The sequence below is a fragment of the Acipenser ruthenus genome, chromosome 46 (genome assembly GCF_902713425.1).
Source record: "Acipenser ruthenus chromosome 46, fAciRut3.2 maternal haplotype, whole genome shotgun sequence".
Taxonomy (NCBI): domain Eukaryota; kingdom Metazoa; phylum Chordata; class Actinopteri; order Acipenseriformes; family Acipenseridae; genus Acipenser; species Acipenser ruthenus.
Window position 1 is genome coordinate 9,584,493 of NC_081234.1, and position 12,805 is coordinate 9,597,297.

The following is a 12,805-nucleotide window of genomic DNA, read 5'->3' on the forward strand; positions in this document are numbered from 1 at the left end:
CCCATAAACCACGTCCGTGTGGTCAGTGACTGGTCAGCAGTTTACCGACCAGTTCTCCAATCACACAAGACCACTGACTGCAAATGCCCCCTGAACAGACAAGGATAACCTGTCTGGTGTCTGCTGTGGGTGTGGGTTGCAGGAATGATGTCACGGGAGGATGACACGGGTCCACGTGGACACAGGGCAAGGACAGGATAGGGATCCTGGGATATCTAGCTATGGTTTGAGGGAGCTTCTGCACAATGTCCTATCTAGTGATCCTTGGATCTCAGTGGTCTGGAATGTGTTCACTGGCTGTGTCTCATAGACAGACCTCTGTGGCTTCAACAGAGTTTTGTGAAGAGCTATCTCATCTATAGAGTATCGATCCACAGGAGGAGTCCTATCTAGCACGCCAGGGATATCTCAGGTCTTGCAGGAGGTCTTCTATCAAGTTCTTCACAGGATATCTATGGTGCAATTATTGCCAGAATGTTATGCTGTATCTAATACATCAGATGTCTCTATGCTGTAAACCGAGTCAGATTTTTCAGCAGGTGTGCCGAGATACTGATGGTCTATATGAGTTTTTTTTTTTCCAGGATCTGTCCTATCTAGAAATCCTGACATATCTACGGCCTATAGAATGTGTTTCGCAGGCAGTGTCCTATCTAGTCTGTGAAGTGTGGATTGGTGGTCCTTCCTCCCCAGCTCAGATGAGAAAGCCCCGCCCTGGAAATACATTATTCATGAGCTGCTTTTACTTCTGAGCCAATCACTGGAGCCAATCATTGGAGACCATCAAAATCTACACAGCAACTTCAAAACGAGAGACAGACACACACATCACAGGACTAAACACCTAGGCGGACTCCACGGCTACAGACAACGTCACGGGGGCTGGGGACAGGACCACACCATGCAGCATTGAAACGCCATGAAGTGTTCTTCTCCTCCTCCACGTTTCATTCTGGTTTAAAGATCTGAACTGTAAATATTTAGTAACACTTATGAGAAAAAGGGGCCGTTGTTTTACTTACCAGATGAGCAGCACTAGCCACAGAGCAGACTTCAGCGCTAAAAGAAAAACTACGTTAACGCAGCTGTTTCTGAGCAATTGTGTTTGCAAAGTGCAGGAGCGAGCTTTGTTTTGGAGGGGCTCCTTATCAGGACGCACAGCTGTGACAGAGGCACAGCTTACCAAGAGGCCCTGCCAAATTACTGAGGACTTGCGTGTACTGGAGCAAGATCTGAAACAGATATTTCTTTAGCAGAACAGCAGTCGCTTGCTAGCGCCTCCGAAGGAAACCCTGATCTCTAACACAGACGGGGAAATGATGCGTAAAGCTCTGGAACTAAAAATGACACCCCCAAACAGTCAGACAGCAGAATAAAGCAGGCACGAGAGAATCAGGAGCTGCAGAACTGGAAATGAATGTTAGCGAGGGTTACTTTATCACAAAACAAAATGACTTTGAAACAAAAAGTCCGAATTCGAAAAACCTAAACCCAAATTAAACCCAGGCTTTTCGTTATATTGAAACACTTCATGACATCACCATGTTGGTAGACTCACAGACAAAAAAACAAGACAGACAGGCAGACAGACAGACAGACAGACAGACAGACAGACAGACAGACAGACGTGACAGACAGACAGACAGACAGACGGGCAGACAGACAGACAGACAGACAGACAGACAGACAGACAGACGTGACAGACAGACAGACAGACAGACGGGCAGGCAGGCAGACAGACGGACGTGACACTAGTAAGCATGAATATGCAGTTTAAGGAGGATGTATGAATCCGATATTATTCTGAAATACCTTTGAGGGACTGAGCGACCGAAACTTCATTAAACTATTTTTCTGCAACACTTAAGGGAAACGTTCAGAGATTAGCAGACTCTTTTAAAAAGCCGAGGCGAATTTATTTCTGCATGTTTGAATGGGTTACACATTATATAGGAGGGGGCAGTATACCTGTGCTATACATTCACAACTTCTGCTATACATTCACAGACGTCTACAGCAACGTCGCAACCACTGTCACTACCAGCAGAGGGCAGCAAACAGCATGTCTAATCACAGCCGGGAAATACAAATCATACAGGAAATAAACTAGTTAGCTGTTCCTAGCCTGGCATGTTTCGGTTTCCAGCTAGTTTATTCTGCAGCCCTTTCATTAAATGCAAGAAAACTTTATTTTTTCTTTTGTGTTGCTTCATCTATCGTTGGATCCTAATAACACTGTTAATTCAACGAGAAGGACGTTTTTAAGTGGGTTACAGGTTTTAAAAAAAGCAAGGATCCTGGAACGAAAGTTTACTGTACAAAGAGTGCGGCCGTGTGCCCTTTTTAAATGTCATTATGAAAACTCAAGACCTGCTGTTTGAAAGCAGTCACGCACGCACGCACGCACGCACACACACACACGCACACTCACTCACTCCCACGCTGAGCGGAGATCCACATGAGAAACGTGGCTACAGGACATGAGCATGGATCTGGAACTCTGAGCGAGGAAAGAGCTTGAAATGAAGTCACTAAAACCTACAACAATGCAGAAGGGGTTTCCATACCTAGAGTTAGCTGTGCAATCCCTAAAAAGAGCAAGAAAACCAGGGTTTAGTTTTCAGGCGTCGACAGAAACAGACAGACAGCAGATTATTACTGACAGCGTTCCAGCTCCTCCGGGTGAGACGCCTCCAGCAGCAGTGTGTGTGGATGGATGGGTATTCACCGCTATCTAAAACTGGACACAATACTCGAGGCGGTCCTGCATGCTTTTACAGCTCTGGCCAAAGGTTTAGCAACACCGCCCTATAGAATGAACTCATTTAGCTTCATTGAGTCGAATGAAACCTGCTGAATAACGTGACGCTAACATACTGAATTGCACACGCTTTGCAGTTTACCGTATACTCAGCGAAAAACTGAAATCTGACATGAAATACTGTACTACTATTATGGCTTCCGGTAGACTTTTTGTAGTTTCTTTGATTGCATGACGTTAAATAAAATATCTAAAATTATGTCCATATATATATATTTTAACAATCCTAAAATTCTAGGTGATGCAAAACGTTTGCCCAGAGCTGTGGAAGCGAAGACAAAGCGAGGGTCTTCACACAACACTAGCATTGCTGTCTGCAGTCAAACGGGCAGCAGGCAAGCACGATTCTGCAGCTCACAGTGTATACAGAGACGCTCGGCTCGGACGCAGGGTGACGCTGCCATGCTGTCAATGGGACCCTTTGTGACGTCGTCCGCATTCTCCAAACTGTGCAGTCTTGTTTTACTATAGGAGAATTGGATCTGGAATCCCAATGAAGGTGCATGGCAAACATTCTGAAGAGTTTCAGATATTAAGATCAGGGGAATTTATCATCCACACACACACATATATAATCTAAATGTTAAACTTCAGTCAAATTGAAACCTGCAGCCCGCACGCGCTCACCTTCGTCCTCCGAAACATCCAGAACCTCATCCACTGTCTCTGGGAAGCTCATGCGATGCTTCTCGGTGGTGCTCTGAAACACACACACAGAGTTTGTTAAAAGACACCTTTTCAAGACGGAATTGAACCTTCCCCTGTTCCCAGACCTCTCCAAGCCAACATGCGAGCAGGATCGTTCATAACAGATCTCCGTTTCAAACAGCGGCTTCCCTTACAGAAATGAACCAGACTACAGGTACACAGTAAGGCAGCTGTTTGCTCGCTTATCCCATGTAAGCAGCGTGCTTCACTGTGATTAACCAGGGTGATGAAAGTACTTCCCTGTGAGTGATCGTGCGGACATGTGCTGCGCTGAGATCTAACCACAGGGTGCTTTCAGAAAGCTTGCTTTAGCTTCTGTGGTTTAAACATTAACAAATAACAGATCTCTACACAGAAGATGATGGATTGCTGTATTGAAAAACAAACACTGATAGTTTTGCTGTTAAACGGTGTTAAAAATCGTATTCCTGTCGCTGGCTGTTGTCTTTATCAAGCCTGTGATGCGTTTCCTGAACTCTGATCGCTCTGACACTGAGATGAGGGCAGCAGCAGAGACAGGCGGCACAGCGTGGGTCAGGGGTTCAAGTTCATCCTCACCACGGGGGTCGTCTCCTCGGTTACCAGCTTCAGCACGTCGCTGACGGAGATGTAGCCAAGGCGCTTGGCGATGCCCAGGGCTGTGGTGCCGACCTACAGGACAGGAAGAGGAAACAGCTTTACTGCGGCTGGCATGGCCTCGGTGCAGGACGGGTTTACCATCGCCTGCAATTTTAGGATCGAGACATCATTTAGATATTGGATCTGACATCATCTAATCAAAGAAACTACAAAATGCTCTTAGAAATACAGTGCATTGTGGGATTGTAGTCCTGGGGAAAGATGTAACCTCTGATTAGACTACATATCCCAGCGTGCACAGTGGAAGCTCGGAAGCCAGACCTAGGGAAAGACAATGCAATTACAAGCAGGTTTTAAATCCCTCAACACTGACGAGAGCTGGTTTTGATTGGCACTCAGTTGCAAAGGTGAGGGAAAGGTCATTTTTACTTGTCGTGAAACGAACACACTAATTAATAGGCTTGTTTTGTTTCATTTAATACATGCTGACAAAAAAAACACCTTAAAGGGAATCAGAAATCCCAAGTATCTGCAGACCCCAACTGAACACCTGCTTGTGCAATTAATATATCACACAGAGTTATGGAATAGCTGGCCAGTTGAAGTAGTGGGATCTAAAACACTGGGAAGAGATTCTGTGGTTTTTAATTAAAAGTAGGTGGAGAATGGTGTGCTAACAGGGGCCTTGGTGGGTCAAAAGGCCATTTCTCCTTCCCTGCCTTGTCTTGGGGTCTCCGTGGTGGGGCGCAGGGACTCACCGAGGTGATCTCGTTGGGGGATGCCCCGTGCTTCAGAAGCAGCGTCACGATGTCTGTGTGTCCCTGCTGAGCCGCCTGGTGCAGGGGGGTGTAGCCCACCTGCCAGACAAACAGACAGACAGACTGACAGACACATCACACAACACTCTCCACCCTCAAAGCACCAAAGCAGGGCACAGAGTAAGTAGACGGCATTGACTCTGAGTCACCCCCAGGCACAGCTTAGAGGACCGTGACACACAGGCATCTGAACCCCTCCATGCACCCCCACGCTGCCTGTGCTGGTGTTGTGGGGTGCAGGCCTGGCCTGGGCGTGTCGTTCACTGGAGAAGCCTCCTTACCTTGGTCTTGGCGTTCACATTGGCTTGCTGCTGCAGAAGAAACTTCACCATCTTGATGTTCCCATAGTGGCAGGCGATGTGGAGGGGGGTGTAGCCCATCTGGAAGGAGACGCAGGCAGTGAGACGAGCCTCCTGGGGTCACAGCAGGACCGGGTCCTAATTCAAACTGGTCTTTACCATAACCAGTACACACTGACGCACAGGACTCAGCCCAAACCTTGGTTACTGAAAATGTTTACACCTTCATATAACAGAGGGGTGGGGTTAGGGTTAGGGTGAGGGGTAGGGAGGGTGTGTGCAGTGTGTGAGAGTGTGCGTGTGAGTCTCACCCGTGTCGCCGCGTTGACCGAGGCCCCCTGCTTCACCAGCATGTCTGCGATGGGAACGTGACCCTCCTGAGCCACCAGGTGAAGAGGAATCAGCCCGCTCTGAGGGGGAGAGAGAATGTATGAAAGCAAAGGAGACTAATGCTGTAACTCAGCTGGATCTGAACCAGCACAAATCTGGAGCAGCTTCCCCTTGCTTACCCCCAGTCCCCTCACCTCCCCCTGCTTCCTCCAGTCCCCTCTCCTCCCCCTGGGTTCAGGGCCGCCCCAGTTACCTTGTTGCCCAGGTTGACGTTGGCCTGGTTGGAGATGAGCAGGGCCACCATGTCGGGGCGCCCCTCCTGCGCTGCCAGGTGCAGCGGGGTCACCCCCTGCAGGGACTCCGAGTTAGCTGAGGCTCCAAACTGCAGCAGGCTGGTGGCCACCTCCAGCTGGTTCTGCTTCGAGGCGATGTGGAGAGGAGTGTAGCCATTCTGAGAACAAACACCGAGAAAGAGAGAGAGAGAGCGCCGTCAACACAGCACACCAAAACAGACACAGCACAGAGCGATGTGGAGCGGAGTGTAGCCATTCTGATAACAAACACACACACACACACACACACACTCATGCACTGTATATAATTAAATCCCTAACAGCTCTCTGGCACACTCTGCTGCAAAAATAAAGTCTTGTATTTAAGCATCAAGCGTCACATGGCTCCGTGCGGGGGCCCTTTCCTGTGGGGGCCACTGGAGACGTCTGTCTGCTCCACTTCCACAGAGCCTTCCGTGCGCGACGCAGACCCAGCTGCATGGAGTCTGTTCAGAGCCTTCCGTGCGCGACGCAGACCCAGCTGCATGGAGTCTGTTCAGAGCCTTCCGTGCGCGACGCAGACCCAGCTGCATGGAGTCTGTTCAGAGCCTTCCGTGCGCGACGCAGACCCAGCTGCATGGAGTCTGTTCAGAGCCTTCCGTGCGCGACGCAGACCCAGCTGCATGGAGTCTGTTCAGAGCCTTCCGTGCGCGACGCAGACCCAGCTGCATGGAGTCTGTTCAGAGCCTTCCGTGCGCGACGCAGACCCAGCTGCATGGAGTCTGTTCAGAGCCTTCCGTGCGCGACGCAGACCCAGCTGCATGGAGTCTGTTCAGAGCCTTCCGTGCGCGACGCAGACCCAGCTGCATGGAGTCTGTTCAGAGCCTTCCGTGCGCGACGCAGACCCAGCTGCATGGAGTCTGTTCAGAGCCTTCCGTGCGCGACGCAGACCCAGCTGCATGGAGTCTGTTCAGTGACACTCATCACGTTGGAGCCCCGTGTTTAAAACGCTGACGCCAGGCTCACCCGGCCCCCAGCACGCCCTCTTCTCATCAGCCTTTCAATGGCGTTGCAATCTCCTGCTTTTCAGTTTTCACTTGCATTGCGATTCCTCCCACAGATTCCCTTTACATTACTGTTCCTTCTACTGGGCAGCTGTCACACACTTTAAAACGCAGCCACCACTGCACTCTGCAGCCAGTAATACAGAAAACCACAAAGCCAGCTGCTGTAAATATGAGGCTGTTTTACTGTTAATATGCTTTTTCACCTGGCTGCTTAGTTAAACAGTAAAAGTACTGTTTTAAACTTAAGTATATATATATATATATACTTTTATAAGGGTGACTTCCCAACTCCTCCATCCTTGACCTGGGCTGCAGTAGGACTTCCCCTCCACAGGGGGTGCTGTTGTCTGGCTTACCCGAGCGCTGTTGTGTGGGGAGCCTCCCTTGCTGAGCAGGAGCTTCACCACGTCCAGGTGGTTGTGATGCACAGCCACATGGAGAGGGGTCAGTCCATTCTGTGGGACAGTCAAACACAAACCCTGTGAATCCTCAGCTCTAACCACTAGAGCCACACTGCTTCCCTCCCTCCCAGTCCCTCAGCTCTAACCACTAGAGCCACACTGCCTCCCTCCCTCCCAGTCCCTCAGCTCTAACCACTAGAGCCACACTGCCTCCCTCTCTCAGCTCTAACCACGAGAGCCACACTGCTTCCTTGTCAGCCCTTCAGCTCCTGTCCTTGTGTCCCTGCTGGTTCCTCACCTTGCCCGATGCGTTGGGGTTGGCTCCTCGCTCCAGCAGCTGTTGTGCCACTTCCAATTTCTTGTACTTCGCTGCCACGTGGAGGGGGGTGAACCCTTTCTGGAAACGAAGAGAGAGAGCGAGTGAGAGAGGGAGTGAGAGAGAGAGAGAGGGAGGGAGGGAGGGAGAGAGAGGAAGTGAGGGAGGGAGTGAGAGAGAGGGAGGGAGGGAGGGAGGGAGAGAGGGAGGGAGTGAGAGGGAGGAAGTGAGGGAGTGAGAGAGAGGGAGGGAGTGAGAGAGAGGGAGGAAGTGAGGGAGGGAGTGAGAGAGAGGGAGTGAGAGGGAGGGAGTGAGAGAGTGAAAGGGTCGCAGAAGACAGCTCTACAGGACCAGTCACAAAGCTATCACGCCTGAGTTTATTTTAAGAATGTGTTGTCGTTATAAAATACATTTTGAATAGCTAGCAAAACATTCTTGCAATATATTGTGTGTTATAAAGCTGTCCGGAGGATACCGGCTTTTAGCTAAACAGACTGATTTGTGCAACGCCAGTAAACGCCAGCCCCTGAAGGCAGTCCGCTCCCCGGGCGTGTTTCCTGCGGGCGCTCACCTTGGTCATGCGGGTCTGCTGCGCCTCTGCGTCCAGCAGGACGTGAATGGTGGCCACATGGCCCTCGCGGGCGGCGATGTGCAGGGGCGTGTGCCCGGCCGTGGTGGCCGCGTTCGGGTTGGCCTTGTGGTCCAGCAGCACCTTCACCAGCTCCTTGTGACCCATCCGTGCCGCGCAGTGCAGCGGGGTCTGGTCATCCTGCCCAGGGGAGAGACAGAGAGTCAGGGTCACTCGGCTCCAGGACCGAGTCAAATATATTAGCGATGCAACAGCAGATCGAGTGGTAGCTTTAATACTGCGAGCCGCGGTGAAACATTCATTAAATTCATCGCTGCTTTCTTTCCTTGGTATAACGTGTGGAAAGAGTTTAAAATCACCTCATCCCATTAAATCAACAACTATCTGCACAACAGCATGAATCAGTTTGTGCTGCATTTCATACAGATTTGTTTTCATACGGGGACGGCTCATTTCAGTTAGCAGTTTATCAAAAATGAATTAAAGAAACGTTTTTCGAAGAGACGCGCATTCACGCAGAGAGGGCAGGAGTTAGTGGGACGCCCTCCGGTGGTCATTCTTTGAACTGCCTCACCAAGTCGAAGCTGCTGGGATAGTTCGCGAGTTTGGCAAATTAATCAGAGATCTGGATAGAGCTGCCCAGAATAAGGAGAATGCTAAACAGTGTCAGAGAACACAGATAGGAGGAAATGAAACAGGTAAGGGTTGAAATTCTCGGGAGATGTGGGCTGTAAGTCTTTCTACTGAATGCACAGCATAGAGCTCAATACGACTGTTAGATATTAAGATGGAAGGCAGGGATTGCGGGACACCCTGACCGAGACTTTTTAAATGCAGTTATAATATCGGCATCAATATTTAAGAGCATCATCACATTTTCATGACGATTTCAAATCAAATTTATTTAAATAACTTTTAAAACGGGTTACAGCACAAGAGTTTTCGTTTTAACTTCCCATCGGGGGGAATTGCATAACATGCATGCATGTCTTTATGTATCTATTTGAAATGAAGACGCGTGCATTAGAGCTCTCCGAAGAGAAAAATAACAGAAAAAAACCGCATCAATCGTTTTTTCTTTGGTGGAATGGAATGACAATTTAAGTGCCGCACTCCATACTTGCCACCACCAGAGGGCGCTCACCGTTCATTTCCAGGGTTCTGCTCCCTTCACGCTTTGCGGCATGTTTACCAGCAGCTGCTGATTCTGAAAGCAGGTTTTGTGAATAGCCGGTTGTTTAATGCAGCTTGAAAGAAACGAAACGGAACTCTGGGCAATGTGCAGAAGGGTATTTTTGCCTATTGGTGCAGTAGAGCGAGTTAGCAGCCAGGAGGATGATAGGGGACGGCTGTGCTAGACTGACACAAAGATCCCTGATAGAGGCAGGCAGGCATGCTGGGGAGAGAGTGCTTGTGACTTCTGTTCATCTCTTTTATTAGCACCAGTAATTTCACCGCAGTCCTTGGCATTCCCAGCATGCAATGGAAACTCAAGCCACTGCGGGGGGGGGGGAGGGGGGCTGTACCTTAGCCTTGGCATCGACCTGGGCCTTGTTCTGGAGTAAGAACTGGGCTACCTCCGCGTGCCCCCCGCGCGCTGCCATGTGCAGAGGGGTCTCCACTTTCTGTGTGCCGGAGAGCGGAGAGGGGAGAGCGGAGAGGGGAGAGGAGAGAGGGGAGAGGGGAGATCGGAGAGGGGAGAGGGGAGAGCGGAGAGGGGAGAGCGGAGAGGGGAGAGGGGAGAGCGGAGAGGGGAGAGGAGAGGGGAGAGGGGAGAGCGGAGAGGGGAGAGGGGAGAGGGGAGAGCGGAGAGCGGAGAGGAGAGGGGAGAGGGGAGAGGAGAGGGGAGAGGGGAGGGGAGAGCGGAGAGCGGAGAGGGGGCAGAAAAGGAAGAGAGAAAACAAAGAGAAAACAAAAACAAGGGGTTAAACGAAGAGAGAAAAGAAGCCCCCAAACACACAGGCACTGGACACTAAATTAGAAACACCTGCCATAGCACTGTCAACAGGGAAGGAGTTTGAATGGCTCTGGAGCCATCACCAGTCTCTAACTCTGTCAGGGAGGTTATACTGGAGATGGAAATCAGCAGTGATGTCTTCTTCAACATCGCTGCCTTGAAACAGGGAGATGCAGCTTTTATATATGGCAAAATACTTGTAAAGGGTTCGGGCCATTTATGCAAAAGTGTGTGCTACATATTGCAGGTGTTTCCAACTACTGTAGTCCTGGCTAAAAAAATAAACTAATAGCAGCAGTGTGGAGTAGTGGACAGGTCATTGTTTTCAGACTCTGTGTGTGACTGGGAGCCCCTGCCATTGTCCCTCAAGGAATAAACATTAGAAGAAGAAAGAAAGAATGAAAGAAAGGAAGAATGAAAGAAAGAAAAGACAAAACCAGTCTAAAATAAAAAGACCGTTCAAAGTACAGGGCTCCCTTTTAATTTCCCTGTCTGACTTTCACATTAAAAAAACTGAAACAGTGAGAGCAATGATTTAGTGAAGGAGGAGTCCTTATACAAGACAATACAGGACCTGAAGAATTCACTGTGAGCACGGCCTAACAGGGAGTCAGCAGACTTAGTGAATCACAGAGCGCTGAAATATCGAGGCAGCGCTGTGTATTAAAAGGGTCAAAGATTGTGAAGGCAAAAAAAAATTCAATAAAATCAGACCTTTCAGTAAATCCATACCATAAACGCATAACTTTGGCTGGATATAATTATTTTAGTGTACAATTCTCACAAAGCAACAGGTTGCTAACAGTGCAAACCTGGATGCTGTGTGTGAAACCACACTCTTTGTGAAGTGTGATGAGTGACGAGCGATCTGTGGCAGCGCGATGGCAGTGGGAGAAGGAGGTTCTGTCTTGTGGTAAGTGCCAGAGAGCTAATTGAATCTGAATGCTTCGTTTTTACAGTTATTAAAAGCTCTTTACTGAAGCATTGTCACCCTCAGGTTGGGTCGGAGGAGCTGCGCTCTAATGAAATCCTCCTAAATGAAGATTGAGGGTAGCTGGGGCTCAGCATGCACTTTGTGACCACAGACCCAGAGTCTTATTGGTCAGCTGGGATTCCGCGGGGGAATCATTTCTGTAATTGAATTCAGAAGTGATGGTGTGGTTATCATCTCGGGGTGGGCTCAGTGCATGGATTTAGCAAGAACTTCATACCAAAGAGATCAAAAGCAGCACTGTCACAAAGCTAACGACTGAGGACTTTGAACCCGTCGCAGATGATCTTCAACAGCAATGCGCACGTGCAGTGTAGTAAAGGGATCTGTATTACACTGCATCCTGTATTGAAATGCAAAGATCAGGCAGGTTTTTTTCTTATTCAGAGTTTGATCAAAGAGAATATATTAACTGTTTCCGATTCCCCTATGTATGTAGTTAATCTGCAATAGATGATTCTCAGAGGCTCCCGGTAAAGTGGTTTAAATGTGTTTTGAATGTGTTGTGAAATAAATGTGCTTTGAATGTGTTTTGAATGCTGTTTGAATGTGTTTTGAATGCTATTTGAATGTGTTTTGAATGCTGTTTGAATGTGTTTTGAATGCTGTTTTGAATGTGCTTTGAATATGTTTTGAATGCTGTTTGAATGTGGTGTGAATGTGTTTTGAATGCTGTTTGAATGTGTTTTGAATGCTGTTTTGAATGTGGTGTGAATGTGTTTTGAATGCTGTTTGAATGTGTTTTGAATGCTGTTTTGAATGTGGTGTGAATGTGTTTTGAATGCTGTTTTGAATGCTATTTGAATGCTGTTTGAATGTGTTTTGAAGCCGGATGCAGAGACTCTTACCACGTTGGATACGCTGGGGGAGGCGCCGCGCTGCAGGAGGATCTTCATGACGTTGAGGTGTCCCATGAAGGAGGCCACGTGCAGAGGGGTCAGACCCGACTGAGGAGACACACAGACAGTCAGAGAGTCAGAGAGACACACAGACAGACAGAGACGCACACAGACAGTCAGAGAGTCACAGAGACACACAGACAGAGACGCACACAGACACAGTCAGAGAGTCAGAGAGACACACAGACAGAGACGCACACAGACAGTCAGAGAGTCAGAGAGACACACAGACGCAGTCACAGTCAGAGAGACACATACAGAGACGCACACAGACACAGAGAGTCAGAGAGACACACAGACAGACAGAGACGCACACAGACAGTCAGAGACGCACACAGACACAGAGAGTCAGAGAGACACACAGACAGAGACGCACACAGGCAGTCAGAGAGTCAGAGAGACACACAGACAGACGCACACAGACAGTCAGAGAGACACAGACAGAGATGCACCCAGACAGTCAGAGAGTCAGAGAGACACACAGGCAGAGACGCACCCAGACAGTCAGAGAGTCAGAGAGACACAGACAGACAGAGACGCACACAGACAGTCAGAGAGTCAGAGAGACACGGACAGACAGAGACGCACACAGACAGTCAGAGAGTCAGAGAGACACACAGACAGACGCACACAGACAGTCAGAGAGTCAGAGAGACACACAGACAGAGACGCACACAAACGCAGTCAGAGAGGCACACAGACAGTCAGAGAGACACGGTCACACACAGAGAGGCACAGTCACGCACACAGCCCTGCCA

At 49.2% G+C, this 12,805-nt stretch overlaps 1 protein-coding gene across 1 annotated transcript in view; it reads right to left on the bottom strand.

Moving 5' to 3' along the window:
- LOC117966129 (ankyrin-1-like) overlaps positions 1-12,805 on the bottom strand; it is a 63,597-nt gene that overhangs the window by 23,694 nt on the left and 27,098 nt on the right. Inside the window, 12 exon segments of the mRNA XM_059013806.1 lie at positions 2,568-2,588; positions 3,449-3,521; positions 4,088-4,180; positions 4,867-4,965; positions 5,208-5,306; positions 5,537-5,635; positions 5,809-6,006; positions 7,251-7,349; positions 7,594-7,692; positions 8,183-8,380; positions 9,727-9,825; positions 11,997-12,095. Of these exon segments, the coding sequence (XP_058869789.1) occupies positions 2,568-2,588; positions 3,449-3,521; positions 4,088-4,180; positions 4,867-4,965; positions 5,208-5,306; positions 5,537-5,635; positions 5,809-6,006; positions 7,251-7,349; positions 7,594-7,692; positions 8,183-8,380; positions 9,727-9,825; positions 11,997-12,095 (1,276 nt within the window).